Source organism: Alosa pseudoharengus, unplaced genomic scaffold (genome assembly GCF_046254945.1).
Source record: "Alosa pseudoharengus isolate Yale_2024_CS ecotype anadromous, Long Island Sound unplaced genomic scaffold, YU_APseudo_1.1 YU_APseudo_1.1_scf_10, whole genome shotgun sequence".
Taxonomy (NCBI): domain Eukaryota; kingdom Metazoa; phylum Chordata; class Actinopteri; order Clupeiformes; family Clupeidae; genus Alosa; species Alosa pseudoharengus.
In genome coordinates this window covers 17,060,365-17,081,302 of record NW_027468565.1, presented here as the reverse complement: position 1 = coordinate 17,081,302, position 20,938 = coordinate 17,060,365, and the positions used below count along the sequence as shown (strand labels likewise).

Below are 20,938 nucleotides of genomic sequence, written 5' to 3'. Positions count from 1 at the left end.
GTGTGTGTGTGTGTGTGTGTGTGTGTGTGTGTGTGTCTGTGTGTTTGTGTGTGTGTGTGTGTGTGTGTGTGTGTGTGTGTGTGTACCTTTTTTGTAACGTGAAGTATTTATGCTGTGGATATGTTGTGTTTTAATGAACTCTGTTTTATTAAATTATGTCTTGTGTGTATTGTACGTACTGTCTATTGTATTGGTGAGACCAAAGACAATTTTCATGCCTGACCTGAAACTAAAGTCTATTCTATTCTATGGAATTCTATTATATTCTATCCCCCTATATCCAATAGACCTTAAACATATTGACCCATAATGGCCCAGACTGTGTTATACTAGAAAAGTCTGTATCTACCATGTGTTCAGAGGCCTCCAGAAATTGTTTAAATACAAATATAAAGAAAAGATAAACCATCAACTGAATTAAACCAGTACATATCAACCTACACAAACTTCAACAATAACATCTGTCAGAAAGGTACTGTCAAAGATGTGCTTCTATGTAATAGCCACTAGATGTCAGTCTTCTTCAAATGATCAAGGGCTGGACCAGCTTCGGCCTAAGTACAATCTTTGTTTTTTTATGCACAAAAAGCGTGCTTCAGTGAGTTTATGAGGTTTTGGAAAGGGTGTATTTCTTAAGTTTGACAGCCAAATAAAGTCTCACAGGTCTGTCTACACTAACTCAGGCCGTGAATCAGCGTTTCTGCTGCAAAAGCCCTACGAGAACTGAACAGCTATTGTTCTGAGTATACTCAAAGAGCACCATTGATCACAACACTGGCTGCTGATATGCAGCAGATAATGCAGTACAGTGACTTAGAGCGCTGAACTGGTCCATGCACCTAACAGGCATTCGTATTTTTCACAGAGCTGCTTTGCAGAGAAATGGCCGGACAGCAGACTGCCTCTCCACAGGTTTTCCCCAGGATTATGTAACTTGCTAAAAGGTGTTGCTCAGGCAACACCATACTGAGGAAGAAAGAGGTGAGACAGCGGTCATTGGAATTCACCTCCCATAAATGAATGAATAAATGAATGTTTTATGGCTGATGAGATATTTATCAAATGTAGTTATATAGAAGTTTATTTCCTTAGTTTGTCATGTGTATGCTGAAAGAAAGTGCAGGTGCAGTGGAAATGCCCTGTGAAATACTGTGGTGCATCTTGCTGTTTACAATTGGCACAGCAATCTGATCAAGAGATATACTACATAAAGGCTACATAACTGAGACAGGATCAAAGACTGAGCAATTGAGACACGTGTGTGTTGATGCTTACTTTTGTGTGTGTGTGTGTGTGTGTGTGTGCGTGCGTGCGTGCGTGCGTGCGTGCGTGCGTGCGTGCGTGTGTGCGTGTGTGTGTGTGTGCGCGTGTGCGTCGCGTGTCTGTGGTGTGGAAGTATGTGTCTTCACCCCACTGCACCAGCTTCACCAGTTGATTAACTCTGCTATTCACCTTTGTCTGGTCACACTAATGCCAGAAGATGGCTGGTCATCTGGCTGGTGTGGCTTCGGCCAGCAGATCCATCAGTGGGAGCTAAGACCACCCAACAGTGCTGGGACACTGACAAGTCAAGCACTGTTCTTGTACAGCAGCAAATATTCACACACAAGAGGAGAATTTAAGGAACTGACAACAGAAGTAGTCTTAATATTTTTGTTTTTATTTGACAACTTTACTGCAATAATTTAGAACAGCAATTGTGTAAAGCATTAACGAAATGTGCAACAGTTGCTCTGTTTTATCCTTTAAAAAATCCAGAGATTTCTTCTACCACATAAACATTAGACATACAGTATTTGTAGCATATTCACAGACTATTTACACAGACATGCCACTGCTCCGGGCAATTGACAGCAGAGGATCTAAACAGAAGCTTTAAAAGCAGTACTGAGTCTGCAAAAATAAATGGCAATTTCTGTATCTCATTTCCTATCCAGCAAAAAATAACTCGACACTCGTTTAAAAAACACATCACTTTGACAACTGTCAGAACACAAGAACGTCTAATGACAGTCTTAAGAATGGCATCGCTCATCACCTACTTACTCATTCAACTTTGTCTAGTGCTATCACCTGTATGCACATTTGTGGACATGCTGGAATATGATACTGGTTTGCTACATGGATTAAACAAGTAAGGGAGCTCGTATTAGTACTGAACAGGGTTTTTTTTTTTTATTATTTCCAATGAGATCAAATGTTCTTACAGAAAAAGTCATTTTTTTCTGTCTTTGGGTGGTGAGAATGAAAGAAAGCTTAATATCAGCACCTATGGGACAGACATGGGGATGCCATCTTAAGATTAACATAATCAGCTGCTTCGTATCATGGTTTCCATATATACACAGATATACATACAGCCTTGGATGTTTGCCTTGGTGGCATAGACTTTTGCCATGAAATTATAGTACACTTCAGATGAACAACCAATCACAGGAAACCAAAGAGTGAGGAGAACACGGAAGGAGAAGGCATGAACAAGTGCACTTTACCTCTCAGAGCAAAGAACTAGATCTTTATCAGAGTATATACAAACTTTCATATCTACGGAAAAAACACATATATAATACATTCAATATCAAAGTTCCATAAGGTGCTAATATACCTTGTATGTTTTTGCTGGAGGTGCAAGTCATTGGGCCAGATGCCTGTCAGAGATGCCTGTCCACAGTGGACACAGTAGTCTAACACTTGCAGTGAGGTGGGGGCTAGGGGGCTGGGGTCAAACAACATCTTCAGGTCACAAGGACTCTTTAGATAAATTTAAATGATTTGCACGTCAGGCAAACACTGTTTCTACATGGGAGGGGGGAGGGAAGGGGGGGGGGGGGTAATGGACATTTGCAAGAACACAAAACATATTATTGATGACAATAGACCAGAATCGGTGGTTGGGGAGGGTAAGGGGGCAGCCGTAACAGCGAGTCAGAGGATTGTTACTCAAGGCTTGTCCAATTGTAAATGTCCTTGTCTTATAACCTGTACTGAGTTCACCAGTTAACCCTCCTCTGTATCAGTCCCATTCAAGAACTCCTGTTGAGGTATATAAGTAGCTGCGTTCAAGCACTGAGGAAAGCCTGAACGCTCTGGTAAATTACAAATGCAACACAGTTACATGTGCAAGAGGCATCAATGACAAATACTGTGGCAATTTCGATGGTAAACACCCTAGTTGAGGTCAGTATACATCCAAGTGTCCCATACAGTAAGTTAATTCCAAATTAAATGTGAAAATAAAAGAATAGCTGCAGCTGGGTAAAGAGTAAGTTCTAAATCATATATTGCACTATATAAAGTGTCCTATTCCTAAGTAGATAAAAAAGCAAATTCCCAGAAATTCAAACATTTTGATAAACAATCACATCTGGATGGACTAGATAACATATGTAAGTTGCTGAAGTCAATCAAAGTCGATTATCATTCAAATCATGGATAAAGTGCAAAAGGCACAGATTGTTACAACGTCCCCCAACCTCCCCAAAGTCAATGACCAATTCAGATGTGAACCAATCTTGAAGCTACTTTGAATAAAAAAATATGAAAATAATAATAAAAACAAAGCTTTTCAAAAAAATCTCAGAAACACTACACTGAATGTTGAATGAACTTAAATTGACTAACAACGATAAATATGGTCTTTATACAGGCAAAAAAGAGAAAGAAAATGAATGATTATGTACCGTCATTTTCGTTTCGGAGGGTCTCATCCTCGCCATTATCATTCTCGTGACCCTGGTCCCCTTCCGCGGGAGACCCACATTCCGCCTCGTTTGACACATCCTCACTGGGACTCGGACAGTCATTGCTCTGTGAGGTCATGCTGAATCCGCTCTTGTCTGCCGCCAGCCCCGGAAAAGCTGCTGCTGCTGCGGCCGCCTGTGCGGGGAGCCCCGGGTAGAGCCATGGGAAAGGGCTGCTGAGCGCAGCCGCGGCTGCCGGGTACACATACTTCTCCAGGTTACTTTTATCAAATAAAGGCATGTAGGACGCTGCTGCCGAGGGGTTAATGAAGTAGAAAGGCATGCAAAAGGGAGTCTGCTGTCCAATACCAGTGATTCCCATCAGTGAGTTCATGAAAGCCAGATCAGGACGGCTTGCTGGGTCTGCACTTGCCACACCATTTCCACTCCAGCTCATCTTTGGTTTCTTGGCAGTGCGGTCATCCCCGAATTCCTGTTTGATCTTGACACCTTTTGCCTCATGCGCCCTGCCGCTCTCAGATCCTTTATCTGAGCCAAGCTTCCCCTCATTTCTCTCCGCCTCACCGCCATATCCACTGTCAGTGTCAGTATCGTTCTCGTTCAGTTCTGGGTTCTGAGTCCTCTGAATGACCGGTACACAGTTCGCCTGACCGTCTCCTTTGGGACCATCGCGGTCCTGCAGCTGATGCTGCAGGAGCTGCGCACCGGGCTGAAACTGCCCGGAAACTTTATGCAAGTGGCTGACGAGCTGCGAGCACCTCTGCTCGCGAGTAGTCCAGTTCTCGAACTTGCTCAGGTACTGCAGGACCTCTTTGGCACACGCCTGAAAGCCCGAGTGGAAAGCGTCCAGATCGGCTTGGAAGGAAGATTTCATCGACCGATCACCTGTCATGCAACAGTGAACAGGAGAGGAGAGGATGAGTGGATTGCATGCACTTTTAATGACCGATAGTTATCTTTTACGGATACGTATCACAATACCATTATTTTAACTTATCAACACTTATTCAGACTGTTACCTAAGAATACATCTGTTTGTTTTGTCAAGGCACATGCACAACTATTATGTAATTTACCGTTCTGCAAAGCGATTATCTTCTGGTGCTGCTGCTCGGTCACAGCAGTCAAGGCGTTTAAGTGCTTCAAAGTTAACTCAAGTACAACCGCTTTCTCCAAATGCCCAAGGGTCTAAAAAGTACAAGATGGTACATGTTACACTTTGAAAATGTTAATGCAATTCTGCGTCTCAATAATCATATCTCCCACTTAACAAACCATTTAGAGAAAATAAGCTTACCGTCAGTTTCAAATGTTCAGGTAACAAATCTTTAAGCTGTCCGATACATTCATTAATTCTGTCTCGTCTCTTCTTCTCTATCAGGCGATGTGGCAACTTATAAGCGTCCTGAATGAAAGCAAACATGTCTTTTTAAACTACTATAAGCACCTCAGTCAACAACATCTTTTTGGTGAATCTTTTTAAGAATAAACATTCAAAAGACGGCGACCAAGAGTCATTGCCGGTGTGTTGAACTGCCGAATTGCTTACCTTTCCGTCTTCGCGCTTCATCCCTCTTTTAGATTTGCACATATACAGAGACGAATATTCCACCCTGAAATGAAACAGAAAAGTCCAGGTGTTAACGAGAGATCCCATTCATTTTGACTGGTAAATATGTTGTAGAAAATACTCAATATGCATAATTTTATAAAGAATTACCCCAAGAAGTCTGCGTGATCAATGTACTGCCTATCCTGGAGGCGTGGTATTCTTTCATCCATTACTTATTTTTTTTTTAAAAACCCTGCTACTCAAACTTCTTTGGCTTGCAAGAGTTTTAAATCCAACTCCAGTGAACGAAGAGACACTGCACAGCGTGCGTTTATCCGGTGGCGCTGCACTTCAGAATGATGCCTGCTTTCCTAGACTGCCACTTTGCCAGACCACTTTGTGTGAAACCAGAGCGCACGCGCGCCTCTAGAAGGGAACGGCTCCGAACTCACGTGTAAACTGCACCAGCTCAAAGTCCGGTAATTAAGCGCCCGAAGAATCATCTCGTCGTGAGGCATGGCATCGCTTAACAGTTTTTTTTATTGGACCAGTTTATAGGACAGTATCAGTGCCCTTTATGTAAATTACGCCTTGAATTTCTTTGCCTCGGAAGTGGAAATATCAAACTATGCCACTATGAAGTTTGTGTTTGTTTGCGCTCTAGGTTGTTTATATAATGACATAGGATATGGCATGTTTACTCAGCCAACGATAGCCTACGTATAATGTCAACCACAGCAGTGCACTTAGGCATACTGTTAAAGATATAGTAGATTGTCATCCCTTGGTTCCCAACATTGATAAGGGGTTTTCAATGGCCATAGCCAAGATTGCATGCAGCAGCATGAATCTCACTAGTGGTATAAAGTGATATCACTAGTGGTATAATGTCTATGACTAATTCTACATGGAAAACACAAGTCTCTGCCATAAACAGGCCGAATCAATTACAAATACTCACATGCCAGCACTGTTTGATATGCTCTGAAGTATCAAATAAATACCAGGGAAGTGACTTGTCACCCTCAAAACAGTGCAGTGTATTTCTAGAGACTGTTAGTTTACTGGGTGACTAATTTACTGTGAAAAAAAGCATATGAAATGTAAATAAACTGACTAATTAACCTAGGAATGAAAATAAATGAAAGTAAATAAAATATATTTTGTAATTTATTTTAACCACAGTCTTAGACATTTTTTCTTTTACAGTAGATATTGTAACAGTCAGTTCTATAATTGGCTTGCTCACATGTTTGGTGATTTAAGTGAAAAGCCCATGGCTACATTGGTGGTCTCAGTGTCATACGATGTACTCAACGTTTCAGTCAAAACCTTAACTGGCTATGACCATTAAGTTGTACAAAAGCTGGACTATGAATTTGAATCCTTTTGTTATTTAACAGTGGAAAATTAGGAATCAATTAAATGTGTGTCCCTGACATCTTGGTTAGTGGTGGTCAGCCTGTTTTTACGCTCTATACTATTTTACACTAAAAGTGTGTGGGTGGGCAAGTGGGTTTTGACATGAATGTTGATATGCAAAGCCGTAGTGGAACAGTTCCTATCTTCTTGGTCCATTGAGCAATAGGGTCATAGGGTCATCTTTGAGGTAAGATACTGAAATCAACTAGACTTTCCCATGTTTTTGTAATAACTGAATTACAGGTTTATTCAGGATGTGTAGAACCGCCCTAATGCACACATTAACACCTTAATATGACCTCAGTGTAAAAGAAAATGTTCACCCTTTAATTAGATTCAACCACAACAAACATGAAATGATCAGTTATAGCACAAATAAACAATCCTGTCAAAATATTCAAAAAATAACTATTTTGTTGACAACTGCTTGCTGTTTCACTGCCATTTAATATTTACATGTCTGCCATCAGGCCAAAAAGTTTTCTAGCCTGGCTTTGGTGGCAGCCGGCGGAGTGCTTTGATGCAGCCCTGCAAGTGGAGTACAGTAAGTGCATCTGCACCTTTTCATTATTTTCATCAAAGATTTGGCCCTAAAGCCCTCACATGCTCGCAGGTCACATTACCCCCTCATCCGAATCATGTGACCGGGGCTTGGCCCTGTGTTTGGAGTGGAGTGGGCCCTATTGGGCATGACAGCGCTGCCAGGAGCCATCCCTCCTGACCACAGTGGCTGGCCATGGCGTGCCGTGTTAGTGCCTGGACTCATCTCCCCTTAATTGCTGTTTTCCCTTTTAATCAGACGGCTCCTTCTGGCCCCTCCGTGAGCAGGCGAGGCGAGGCAGCTCTTTGTTCATCTGCCGGTCGTGTGTTGGAGCCCCCCTTTGTGATATCCCTTCTCTTCTTCCCCCTCACTCATACTCCCTCCTTCCCGTCTCTCTCTCTCTTTCTCTCTCTCTCTGTCTCTCTCTCTCTCCTTTCTCTCACTCTCCTCGGCTGTGCTTTGCTCTATATGCGGCGCGCGGGCAACTCGAGGAATCTGCTCCAAATGCTTTCCATATTAGTTCAGAGGCTCTCCGGTTCCAAATAGCAGCGCAGTCTGGGCCTCTCTGTCAGCGGGGAGGGGAAGGGAAAGGGAGGGGGGGATGCTGGGGGAGCTGCCGTCAACCAGCGGGCAGAGAGCTAGTCACCAGTAGGACAGAGGAGCGGAGCGCCGGTCAGGGGGCACAGAGGGAAGAAGTGGAAGAAAGGAACAAGAAAGGAGAGTGAGAAAAGGACGGATTAGAGAGGGAGAGCGAGTGAGGAAGAGAGAGAAAGAGAGAGAGAAGCTTCCAGCCATCGGATCGGGAGAATAGCAGCAGTCAAGCGTGTGGGAAGCAGCAGCGCGGCGGGAAGTGCATGATGGGATCGCAGAAGGAGAGGGAGATGGGCCAGGCGGACGGCGTGGTGAGCGAGGAGGCACACAAGTGCTGCGGCTGCCGCTTCCCGCTGCTCGTGGCCCTGCTGCAGCTCCTCTTCGGCGCCGCCATCGCCGTCCTGGCCTTCATCATGGCCGCCATCAGCCCCTCTCTGCTGGCCAGGGAGACGCCCCATTGGGCAGGGATCATCGTAAGCATGGACGCCTCCTTCCTCTTCCTCTTCCTCTGTTCACTGCATGGCATGCCAAATCCACCCTTCCGCCCGGGCCAAGCATGAGGTCCGGCCCACACTAACTCGAAGCCTCCCCCTGACCCGTCCCAGCACTGGGCGAACTGCACACACACGTTGTCCTCGGTGCAGCTCAGGAGTCGAAATGCTCCTTGTGTCTGTGTCTGTCTGTCTGTCTGTCTTTCTTTCTGTCTGTCCATACACATGCACTCATTACCATCCCCCTGTGCCACTTGTGGTTTTCCTATTGTCGCAGTGGAAACTGCTGTGGGTGGACATGGTCCTGGACACTTTCCTATGCTGTGCCATACGCTCTGATCTCTACCGCATGCCACTGAAGTCATCAACTCCAAAGATCATATCTGGAGTGATCCATGGTGTTGCAAAGCTGGCTAAGTTAATGGAATTAAACAGTGAACTCCATATTACTCATAAGTAAATGACTCACTGAGACCAGCCTTGAATTTGTAGCTAACATGCGTCATGGCTATTTTGAGGGGTTAAAATGCATGTAGTATACATGACATTATGTGGAAATAATACTCAGAGACAGCTATTTCAAGAGAAACGGTACACTTACAGGCTTGGGACTATGTTAAGAAGGACAGCTACTTTAACACTAATCTCACTGTGGGACCTCTTGCTTGTCCCGCACAGCCAGAGCGCCCAGAGGTAAACATGTTGACTCAGCCTTCATCCTGACTTTGTTTGGAGATTTGTCTCATTTATTTTGGTCTTGATTTGGATAATGTTGTTTTGCAGTGGGAACCGTTCAGTGACTTTGAAAAGGTGCTGCCCCCTATGTTTAAATTGGATTCTCAGCCACAGCCTGGCTGTTTGTTGCTAAAATAAAACGCGCCTGAACTCTTGTGATTGCTCTTGCTTGTGATTCATCTGCCTCAAATGTGGAAAAAGACATCCTCTTCATCCATGTTCACATAGCAATTACAGTTCTCACTACTGTCCAGATGGATTTTTTTTGCCCCAGTTATAGTACCATAGAGTCTAAATAGGATTGTCTGCTCTCAGGAAAACAGCTCCAGCAGTAAACAGGAAGATGGTTCCTGACTGGGCTGTATGGTGTCTCAGCTATTTGAGCCACTCTCTCCATATAGCAAGTTGACTCCTCTGGCTTGTTACTGAGTTGCTCTGGTGACCCTGACTGAGTAGGGGCTGACTGATGACTGATGGCTGGGATGTCTGCCCTGTGAGGCACCGTGGAAGTCCTTCAGTCAGGCAGAGAGGAAGGTGAAGATCACGTTCATCCACCCTCCCTCCCCTCCCCTCATGATGCCAGCAGGCCATCAATGAACCTCTGGCCACACCAGCACTTATAGAGTTAGAGCCTCACGAGACAGAGAAAAACACTTAGGTCACCAAGAAACCCCTCGGTGCCCTCCCCCCCAACCCCCCCACCCCTCCTCAAACCTCTGCCCACCCGCCTGCCTGCTTCATAAGAACCTGGGAAAAACAATTAAATTAGATACTGCACGTTAGTCACAAGACAGGAATCGGACTGAGAAGGAGAGTGTTATCGCGGCGAGGGAGAGAGAGAGGGAAAACTATCCAATTTACCACGGGCCATGATTACATTATCTGATGACAACTCAATGGTACATTGCACAATGTTGATAACTGCGCTCATGAAAACCCTGGAATGAGCGGGGAATTGAAGAAGGCTGCTGAACCACAAATGAGATTAAGGGGAATGCTCGGCCAAATTGGTATGTGTTTATAACCTGGCGCACAATGAAAACGTTTGTCGTGGACCCCGGTCTCCGAGCGCGCGCACATGCGTTCATTAAAAGTGCACGGACAGCTGTATCTGAAAACTGGGTTAATTTCTTGGCATAATAAAGTGTATTAAGATTTGGGTTTTTACCACTGTTGTGCACACACAGTTGTATCTTATGGTCCCTCTCTCTCTCTTTCTTTCCTCTAGCTGTGTGTGGTGTCCCTGCTGGGTTTCGTCCTCTACTTGATCACCTACCGGGCTGATGAGAGGACATCCATGCAGTTCATCGTCAAGGTGAGACAGAGGTTGGATAGTGTTGATATTTGCTCTGAAATTCAGTGGAAATTCTGCTGACGCCTCACCACGCCACCACAGCCCTAACTTCACCCCATTTCATAACACAGATTACTCAGTCTACCAGTTACTCAGAACTCTTGCACTATGTGTGCAACACCTTGCAATCAGCAACTCTCCCACATGCAGATTCAGAAGAAAGTTATGGTTGAACATAGTGTGTTTGTATGTGGTCCAGTTATACATTCATTTTTCATGCAATAATGAGGTATGCTTATAGAGACACATAAATGCTTTCATGCATACATACATACATACATACATACATTACATACATACATTACATACATACATACATACATACATACATACATTACATTACATACACACACAGTATATGACATGTAGCCTTCATCCATTACACACTAATGTTGTTATACTGATGGAGGACGGTCTAGCCAAAGTTAGCAGCATGTTGACTGGATGGCTACTATGCATCCTGACCAGCCTACCCCTGACGAGAGATACGATGCCTTTATCGCGGAGCGGGGGAGGAGGCTCCATCTGGCATGGCCTGACATTTTAGCGCTGGCCTTGCGGAGAGCCTGCAGCCACAGCACATCAGCTCATTAAAGTGCAATCTCGCTGGCGGTCATGCCACCAGCAGCACGCCACCGTACACAGCGGCGCCGCAGCAGGCCAGGACTGGACAGCCAGAGCGTTATGTAAGCCCTGGATTTAGAAGCAGGTTTTTACAGTTATTGGGGATTGTGTAATTACATAAACTACGCTAGCGTGTGGCTGTCGCACATAGTCCACGTAGTCATGTGTGTGTGTATACATGGATGTGACACGCATACACACATACAGTACAGGCACATACAAACACACACACACACACATGTTACACAAGCACAGGCACAGTCACAACTGAAATGGTCTTTATCTGTCTGAGCCTACCTGTATGTGTGTGTGTGTGTGTGTGTGTGTGTGTGTGTGTGTGTGGAGGGGCATTTGTCACAGTCTATTCACAGTTTCATGTCAATGGTCTAATGCTCTAAATGCTACTGATGTCAAATGGAGGGAAAAGAGGGAAGAGAATGAGAGTGCGGAGTGATGGAACCCATCTGATGATAGACAGATGGACAGAGAGGCCAGAGGGAGAGCAAGCCGAGGGACAGAGATCGAGACGCTGACAGAATGAGATTTGAGGGAGAGATGGGAACCTGGCATGAGGCGGACAAAGATGGGTTGAGATGAATGACCGATGTGGTCAGGGGAGAGAGTGATGGGGCCGATATGCAGAGATGGGGATGTTGTGAATGAGGGGAGAGCAGCACTATCTCAGGGCCAGAGCAGATGGTTTCAGTCCCACATCCACAGCAGCTCCACCACTCCACTCAGTGTGGCCTCCTTTTTGTCACACAGCAACCGGTCTGTGGTCAGATTATGGATGGTTTGCAATTGAGGGACTTAATAAACTAGGTTGCCACTGTAATATGGAGGCATCATAATGAAGGAATGTCTGAATAGACAGGAATGGTCAGTGATATGTGACCCACGTTACCTTTACTTAGCTGCCTTCCGTCAGTCTTGTTGGGCCTGCACAGTGAGCCCCTGAGCATGGCAGTATGGAGCTATAAAAACTCTCATTATTTGCACTCTTATGCAATTCCTTATATGAGATTGTGGAGAAGAAGAGGTGCCGCTGATAAGAGAGGAATGTGAAAGTCAACAGGGCTAGCAAGGCAAGGCTAATGCTAAAGTCAACAGGGCTAGCAAGGCAAGGCTAATGCTAAAGTCAACAGGGCTAGCAAGGCAAGGCTAATGCTCAAGTCAACAGGGCTAGCAAGGCAAGGCTATTGACTAATTGACAGTGTTGGGCAAGTTACTTCAAAAGCGTAATGCATTATTTATTACTTGTTACTGTCATCTCAAAGTAATTTGTTACATTACAATATTACTGTCTTTGAATTGTAAGGCATTACACTACATTAACATTACTTTCACCAAAATAACAGGAAACATGGATTTGGTGTTCTCAATAGATCTTCATGTGTTCAATGCGGCTTATTACACGGCAGAAGGTGATGTGGTATGGCATAATGACTGAGCTAGGCTTAAGGCTAACAAAAGAACAATATAATGGTTGCAGTTATGGCTCACGGGACAATGTAGGCCCCAAAGGCCAAAGGTCACTCACAACTTAATATAGTAAAATATAGCCATAGTGAAATTATATGTTGACTTTAAATGGTTCTCATCATTGCTGGTTGCCTTTCCTTCCACTTACAGTGGTGTAGACTTAATGCAAATAGTTTGAGAATAATGACTTCGATCTTTGCCTGTAAAAGCAACATTTTAGTTATTCTCACTGCTTGAAATGAGAAGTAGCCTAACCATGTTTGATCTGTTGCATGAATGGCAGAGATAACTCAAATTCCCTTTCTACTGTACAGTCATCTAAACAAGGCAATCAAATTCCAGGACCAGCATAGATTACTTTTTTTTTATTCTTGGATAATCTTCTCTGGTGCCAATTGAGCATTTCTCAATTTTGGATTAAAAAGCAAAGTAACTTCAGTTACTGAGAATTGTACCGAGTAAAATATTACTGAAATTGTATTGGTAATGCCTTACATTACTGCATTACAGCAAAAAGCAATGCATTACTGTAATTACATTACTCTTTTAATGCATTACTCCCAACACTGCTAATTGACTAACTAAACCAAATGCATCAGAAGTGCAAACAGTCACACTTACAAGATGTCACACTGCAACAGGAAGTAAGATATTGTATTATAGTTACCTTGCGGGATCCCTGCCAGTGCCCCCTTATCCATCTCTGCCCACTGATCGGACCTGTGCTTCTCTTTGCCCAGGTGCTCTACTTCCTGCTGTGCTCGGGGGGCCTGGTCATCTCCGTGCTGGTCATTGCCTTCCAGGGTCACCACTTCTCACTGGCCAACGGCTTCAGCTGCCGCGAGCAGGGGGAGGACTGTATGTGCACGCTGGACCCTCTGGACCCCATCGCCCGGACCTTCACCTACGAGGCGGTGGGCGACTGCTCGGCCGTCATGGACACGCTCAAGATCTACTTCCTGCTGCAGATGGTGCTGAACTTGGCCGCGGCGCTGGTTTGCGCCGTGGGGGCCTTCGTCATGTGGAAGCACCGCTACCAGGTGTTCTTCGCCGGCCTGCAGGTGGGGTCACTCTCCACCCAGCACTGGCAGAAGGTGTGAGTCTGTCGGAGAGAGAGAGGGAGAGAGAGAGACGGAACAGAAAGGCTGAGGGCTCTGAGAGGTGGAAACCATGTTCAGCGTCTTCTCACTTGCCTAATGAACAATGTGTGTGTGTGTGTCTGTGTGTGCTGTTCTAGTCACCAAATCCATGGTTGTCCATGGTTGTTGTATTTTTTCTAATATCCCACTTTACTGGTATGAGTCTGCTTGGCTGTGTGTGTGTGTGTGTGTGTTTGAAAGAGAGAACCAGAGAGAGCTCAGATGACCTTTAAAAGTTTCATAGGTTTATACTTTTCTAAAGTAGCTTTTTACGCAACTTCCTTACAATGTGTTAATACAGGTGCCAGTGCAGACCTGCTCTCTGTTCTAATTGGCGTACTTTTGTCAGTACACTTTCATGCAATGCACTGTGCACAGGGTAGTGACGGCTCAAATTGAACACCAACTCGGTGCACTTAGCTAAAATGACAATTACAATATTTAAACAGAACGTTACTGGTGTGTTCTATTACGACAGCAGCATTGTTGTGTTTTGTCAAAACTTGGTTGTGGATCTGTTAAGTGTGTTTTCCACTGCTGCTGCACCAGCTTCCTCAACTAGTTATCTTGAAAAGGATTCCTGCCCTTCTGCTATGAATCCAAGATCTGTTGAGGGCGTTGAAAGTGTCCAGCATTTTACACTCGTTATGAGTTTGCAGCGCACGTTGCGTCGTCATAATGATCAGTGTGAACGCACTTATTGCCATCACATTAGGTATTGTAAGTACAGAAGTATGCAAATTGGAACAGAGTGCTAGCATTTCTCACACACAGAACCTATTATGCAATACTACAACATTTTGCAATGAGGATGTGTTCACTGGGGTAGTGAACCAGAGGCATGCAAGTACGCTTCATGCTGTCTTCCTCTGCACTTGTGATGTCTTTTTTACAGATATAAATCAGTCAGCAGTCAGCACCATTGCCTTATACAGCATTTAAAATACATGCAAGATAACTTTGTCAGGAATAGAAATGTGAGTCAATTCAAGTAGTTTATTGTCATGTATTCATAAAGTCAGTTTACAAGGTTGCCAAATATAAGGGGGAATCGCATAGGCATTCTTAACTGTGTTGTATCTCTTTAAGACAAATGTTGCTGAACAGTGTTTACTACTTTAAAAAAGACTTTTATTTTGACCTCCTCCTGAGCTATGCAGACCAGCTGTGGGAGGGCTGCCAGGCAGGCAGTCAGGAAGAAGCCAAGCAGTCCTGTGGAGTGTTGTGTATAAAATACTTTTTACATTTTACACAGAGTGCGGTGGTCTGACATAGATTTTCTCTAAATTTAGTCTGAATTCAGTAATATCCTCTTTGGCTTGGTTTGCTTTGTTTGTTGAATTTGTTGTTGAATCTCTAATGAAGTACTAAATGCTGTATCCTTTCCCCTTTGCGAGTCAGTATCATTACGCATGCTTAAAGGGAAAGAAACCAGTGCCTGTCTAATGAAGGGAAAATGACCAGCCGCGTTGTTTTTCTGACCCTGATCCGGAGCACAACAACAAGCAGTGCTGTTAGGTGGGGTCAGCGAGGCCTCTAGCCAGTCCAGTGGGCCGGAGTCACAGTCCAGCCAGCCACTGGAAACCTCCGCTGCTACTGCTGCCAGGGGGTGCACAAGGGGTACTCAGACACTCAACCCCACGCAGCAACAACACTAATATAGACACCAACTGCCATCTGCTCCAATGGAAAAGCACACGGGTTTCAAATGCACCGTCCCACAACCCAGAGTGCACCCAACAGAAGACGTACATAGATGGGAACTTTTTTATTTTTATTTTTTCTACTGGGATTGGTTGATTCAATCTTGTAATGATTTCAGATCAGATTTTTAAACAATTTAAACAAGTCTGTGTGGTGTTTGGAGGAACCATTTTTAATGTCTGTACTGTTGGTGTATTTTTTTGTTAATTTTACGGTGTATACATATCAATGTATTCCCATTTGATGCATGGTCAAAAGGTCTTGGGTCTGGTGCTACAGTCAAATGCCTTGCACAGGTTACACAGCCACTGCTGATAGTCCAGTCTACATTCTCTGTGTACGTCTCTTTTTTTCTTATTTTTAATAAAAGATCATAAGTAAGCCTTACCATGCCTGTGTAATTACTTCTCCCTTTATAAGCTGTCACTCTTCTCACTGAGCTACCATCTGTAGTATGAGATAAAAGAGTCTTGGCCACTCTGTGGTCACTTTCATAAACCTGAGATATGACAGTTTCCAGAACATCCAGACTTGAGTAGCTTACTTTGGGCCTAAGCTGATTTTCGAGGCCCAAACTCTCAGGAGCTGCGGAGGGGGGAGGTGTACAGCCTTAAAGAAGGCATGTAGTGCTGACACCATATTTCACAGTCTGACCGAGCTTTGGAGCAGTTCTCTGTCAGTGGACAGAGGCTGCAGTGTTCCTTGCTGGTCGAGGTGCGGCCCACGGGTCATCGGTGACAGACAGTAGCCGTGCTGGTGTCTTGAGTCAGGGGGCATCGAAATGCGACGCCACACTCTGCGCTCCGATTGGAGGACAGCCGAGTGCTGCTGAGGCAAAAGAGAAAGCTGCTGATGGCTGTGTCGCTCACTGTTGTGTGCTCATTTATTTATTTATTTATTTGAGCGTGCTGTGCCTTCAGGGGTGTTCTGATGCTCCTCTTGGGACCTTGTGACCCGATCCCCATCCCTGCTGGCATGACACAGGAAGTCACATGCCATGCATCACATGCGGCCAGTATATTTAGATTAATGATTGTTTATGGCCTTCGGCCGCCACAAAACACCATCTTCTCCCTGGAAACCGAGGCCACCTGCTCGTGAACGCCAGAGATGTGTATGCGAGTGTGTGTGTGTGTATGCATGTGTGTGTGAGAGAGTGTTTTTCAGATTTTCAGAGTTTTTGCGTATTTTAGATTAATGCTGTGAAGCTTGTAGATGTCAAGACATTGATCCAGTGATCAATGTCAAAAATGGATGTTTTCACTGAATGTGGGGAGGCCGAGGAGTTCAGGTCAGGGGGTTGTGTGTCTTTGCCTAAGGCTCTGAGATGCAGACTGTGTACAAACTGAGGTAGTTCCAGGGAGAAACATTCAGAACCAAAAGCACTTGTTGCTGTTAATATTTCACATTGTGTCTACCTTCCTTGATGACAGCATAGCATAGCTAATAATTAATCCGCTATCAAGCCCTTTGGAACCAAACACATTGTGTGTGAGCAGAACAATGAAGGGAGGAGAGTGTGTGTGTGTGTCTGGTGAGCCAGGGGATTTTGTGCGTGTCAAAAACGGAAGAGTTTGTGTGTATGTTGGTGGGGGAAGAAGGATACAACCCACTGAACCCTCCTCCCTGGCTGAGTATTTCAGATATGCTGGACTTTCCCTGTGCCACCGGTGACAGCTGTGGGTTATTATAGCGCATATGTGGGGGTTAATTTTAGCCACAGTTTCAGTCACAGCACAAACTCTCCTGTCCTCTCAGTTCAGAGGAGATGGCCCTGGGGCCTGGACAGTCTTTTCTACAGATCTACAACCATTTTTAAATAAATAAAAAAGTTCCTTTTACTTGTCATTTTCAATGTGATCAAAGATGACACAGCAGACCTACCGAGAGAATGGTTGAGAAACAAGAGAACGGTTGAGGTGAAATTCTTTGAGTTATTATGCCCTCAGTGGTAATTACTGACTGGTGTCGGTTCAAGTCTCGTCTGGGGCTACAGACGTCACACAGTCAGGTCAAGTTCACTTCGGAAGTGAGTAAGCTTATGTGAGTGAGTGAGTGGTGTGGCAATCACAGAGAAGGAAGATAAGGTTGTATGTGTGTGTGTGTGAGAGAGAGTGAGAGAGAGAGAGAGAGAGAGAGAGAGAGAGAGAGGTTGTGTCTGTTTGTGTCAGTCTGTTGACAGCAAAGTTTCAGCCCAAGTTATTGCGGACAGGTAGAGGCAAACGTAGAATACAAGCAGCAGATCACTCCTCTCTTTATCACAGCTTTATTACAGTAGATCTGACCACATAAAACACAGCCTGCATTCTCTTCTCATTAAACATTACAAGGACCATTTCATCTGAAGTGCATACTCCTCTAGTTCCATTGTGCAAACTTATCATAACACATTTTTCTACTGAACACTCTTGTTGTGCATTAAGTGGTCACTGGCAGGATTTTCCCTTTGGGTGCTAACATCAGTCACACAGACAAGCAAGATTAGAATTTACCGTAAGGTTTAGTGGTACTGTAAAAGTACTGTAAGTGGACATAACGATGAGATCACACTATGCAGTTCAGTGGTCCTGGATAACCCCCCCACTATGTACCGACACGAGACATAAAACACAATTTTTCAAGTACATTCCACAGAAATAAACCTAATTTTCTCAATATACTTAATACAATATACTCAATATATATTTTCATCTATTTTATATACAGCTTTGTTAGAAGGCACAAGATGCAGCCCATGTTGCTTAAGAGGCACACCGGTATCGACGCAAAAGACAAATGAGATAAAACTTGAGATGAGAAATGAGATGAGCTCGAATGCGGGACAACCAAACACGCTGGCATGAGGCCGAGGCACTAGTGGGCAGCTCCGCTCTGCCAGGGAGATGATGCGGTTTTCCAGAGCGTTCTGCTTCCCTCCCGCAGATTCCGAAATGGCAGTCTCTAGTCAGCATTCTTCTGCTCAGGGAGAGAGGGAGGGAGGGAGGGAGGGAAGAGCGTAGTCTGATGCACACGGAAGGCCCTTCTGAGCGACAGGCACGTGCCACCCATAATGCACCTGGACCACTCCAGTTTGTCCCTTGTGATTTGACTATTAAAATGGCACTTTGTTTAGACACACAAACCCATATCTACATACATGTATACACAAATACAGACAACTCTATCACACACATACATGACATACACCATTAAAAAAGTAATACTACAACCTTTCTTAAATACTCTTTCCTTGGAGCACTAAGAATGTGAGACTGCTAGTTCCAGTGGCCCCATTAATAAAGTCCATGAGCCCTGCACTCTGCCCGTTGGCCCATAGATTAGGCACGAGGGCAGGTCTGAGGCCTGTACTATCTGCTGTGTAAACCTCATCTCATCTCCTTTAGTATGAAGGGGAGTGTGTGTGTCACTTCAGGTGGAGAACACCCCACAGAGCCTGATGTGCAGCGCCGCACACACCACACTGAGACCGGAGAGCTCAACAGCAGGGCTCGGAGGCTCCCAGTGCCTAGCCTAGCTCACCTGGGTTTGTTTGTCTTAGTCTGTTAATGAGCAAGTGTGTGAGTGTGCGTGTTTTGTGTGTCGTTGGCCCTTTTGCATCCATTGGAATTGTGTTAAACTCTGAGTATTTTCCCTCATACCAGTGAAATTGTAGAGTGTATTTGTGTGTGTGTGTGTGTGTGTGTGTGTGTGTGTGTGTGTGTGTGTGTGTGTGTTGGCCTTCAGTGCGCTGGAGCGATGACATGATGGTTCAACTGCGGCGGCCCGAGGAAGCCCATCCTCTGCTTGTTCTTCCTCTGCTCGGTCATCTGAGGGCATCACAGAGAAAGAGAGAAAGAGAGAAAGAGAGAAAGAGAGAGAGAGAGAGAGAGAGAGACCATTTGATGAAACAGGCTCAGCCCACAGAGCCCCACACCTCGGGGGCAAACACGAGCAGGAGCCCAGTAGCAGCCCCCTCCTCCCCAAGGCCTCCCCACACCGCGGCCTGCTAGAACTGAGCAGCCTCTGTGATCATATTAATTACATGAAATGGGTGGTTTAGAAAAACAGAGTCCCACAGTGGCGCCGAGGGCCAGTAGCTGATAACTGAGGCAGAACTAATTGAGTTGAGATGATGGCATGATAATTGTACGTGCAAATTTGTTTGTATGTGCTGTTGTGTTGTGTTGTGTTGTTGTATGTGCTGTAAGTAAATGTGTATTGTATGTGTTGTGTGAGTGACTATGTTAAAGATATTTGTATGCGCAGGCAGCTACTGTGCTCTCTTGAGAAAGACTGTCCATTCACTTGTGCGAGCGTGGACACACACACACACACACACACACACACACACACACAGATAGAAAGAGGGAGAGAGGGGGGGGATCCAAACCAGTGTGAGAGTCTGCCTAATGACTTGGCACTGCAGCAGGGGAAATCACTTTAATAAGTTCCTTAATATCAACAGACATCAAGCAGGGCCTCTGGTCTCATGACTGAAGACGGGAGAGCAGCTGTGCGGCAGGACCACCAGCGAGAGACCAGTACTGCAGCCTCCCAGCCCTCCAGCCTCCCAGCACTGCAGCCTCCCAGCCCTCCAGCCTCCCAGCCCTGCAGCCCTCCAGTCCTACAGCCTCCCAGTCCTCCAGCCTCCCAGTCCTCCAGTCCTCCAGCCTCCCAGTCCTCCAGTCCTCCAGCCTCCCAGTCCTCCAGCCCTCCAGCCTCCCAGTCCTCCAGCCTCCCAGCCAGTCCACACGCTCACTAACTCACTCATCACCGGCCCCCCGGCACCACCACACACTGGACACGGCAAGCCCAATGTGTTCCACTGGCCCCAACCCATCTTGTTAGGACATAATGCACCTTATTTACCTGAATACTCCTGCTGTGTGTAACCATGGCAACATACATTCTCATCCACCTGACCTCCTGGAGATCACACCCTCTGGCCAGACTTCCTCGTCCAACAGTCTCCATCTCAAACGTCCCTTTCCTTAAGTGAACACAGGAGTGACACAGGACACTTCTCCTCGCTCACCCTATCCGCCTCTCGTTCTCTCCCTCTCTCTCTCTTCCCCCACACCCCTCTCTCCCTCCCTCCCGCCTCCCTCAGTGTCCCGGGTGCCGGCTTGTTTTTCCCCGGCCGCACAGAGAGAGAGAGAGAGAGAGAGAGAGAGAGAGAAAGAGAGAGAGAGAGAGAGAGAGAGAGATGGAGCATGTGAACAAGGGTGCGCGCTGTTACAGGAATCACATGCCGCAGAGGCAGGTGATGTACGTGATCCGTCACACCCCTGTGGAACTGGGACATCCAAACAGCCCCATGTGGGGTCATGTCCTCTGACTCCCGTAACAGCACAACGCTGGGGACTGCAGCCGAACGAACCCCCCCAATGACATCTATCAGCAACACTTTTATTTTCATTTTTCTTTTTTTAAACATCCGCTCTTGTTTCTGTACGCTCGGGATTGAGACGGTGCGATTCCCGGAGAGGAGCGAACACACCTGCCTCCGTAACCCAGACACCTTTCAACATGGCGTGTGGCACGGAAGCAGCAATTACCCTGACGAGCGAGCGAGAGAGCACTGCGCTCTTGTCAAGAGTCCTCTCCGGGAACTTCAAATAGT

At 45.5% G+C, this 20,938-nt stretch overlaps 3 protein-coding genes across 7 annotated transcripts in view; 1 reads left to right on the top strand and 2 right to left on the bottom strand.

Annotated features, from left to right (window-relative positions):
- Positions 1-1,646: 1,646 nt before the first annotated feature.
- On the bottom strand, positions 1,647-5,624 carry bhlhe41 (basic helix-loop-helix family, member e41). Its single transcript, XM_076266028.1, has 5 exons — positions 5,422-5,624; positions 5,251-5,314; positions 4,999-5,106; positions 4,778-4,889; positions 1,647-4,586 (listed from the first exon to the last, which is right to left on the bottom strand). The coding sequence occupies exons 1-5, from the start codon at positions 5,481-5,483 to the stop codon at positions 3,673-3,675; spliced, it is 1,260 nt and encodes a 419-aa protein (XP_076122143.1). The 5' UTR covers positions 5,484-5,624; the 3' UTR covers positions 1,647-3,672.
- Positions 5,625-7,495: 1,871 nt separating this feature from the next.
- sspn (sarcospan (Kras oncogene-associated gene)) lies at positions 7,496-15,723 on the top strand. Its single transcript, XM_076266015.1, has 3 exons — positions 7,496-8,280; positions 10,262-10,348; positions 13,234-15,723. Exons 1-3 carry the CDS (start codon positions 8,071-8,073, stop codon positions 13,591-13,593), a joined length of 657 nt encoding a protein of 218 aa, XP_076122130.1. The 5' UTR covers positions 7,496-8,070; the 3' UTR covers positions 13,594-15,723.
- A 1,863-nt stretch (positions 15,724-17,586) lies between these two features.
- The window catches only part of itpr2 (inositol 1,4,5-trisphosphate receptor, type 2), a 90,033-nt gene continuing 86,681 nt past the window's right edge, over positions 17,587-20,938 (bottom strand). For all 5 annotated transcript variants that reach the window (XM_076265971.1, XM_076265994.1, XM_076265980.1 and 2 more), the window contains one exon: positions 17,587-19,142. In XM_076265971.1, the coding sequence (XP_076122086.1) occupies positions 19,056-19,142 (87 nt within the window). In that variant the 3' untranslated portion in view covers positions 17,587-19,055. The remainder of the gene's footprint in view (positions 19,143-20,938) is intronic.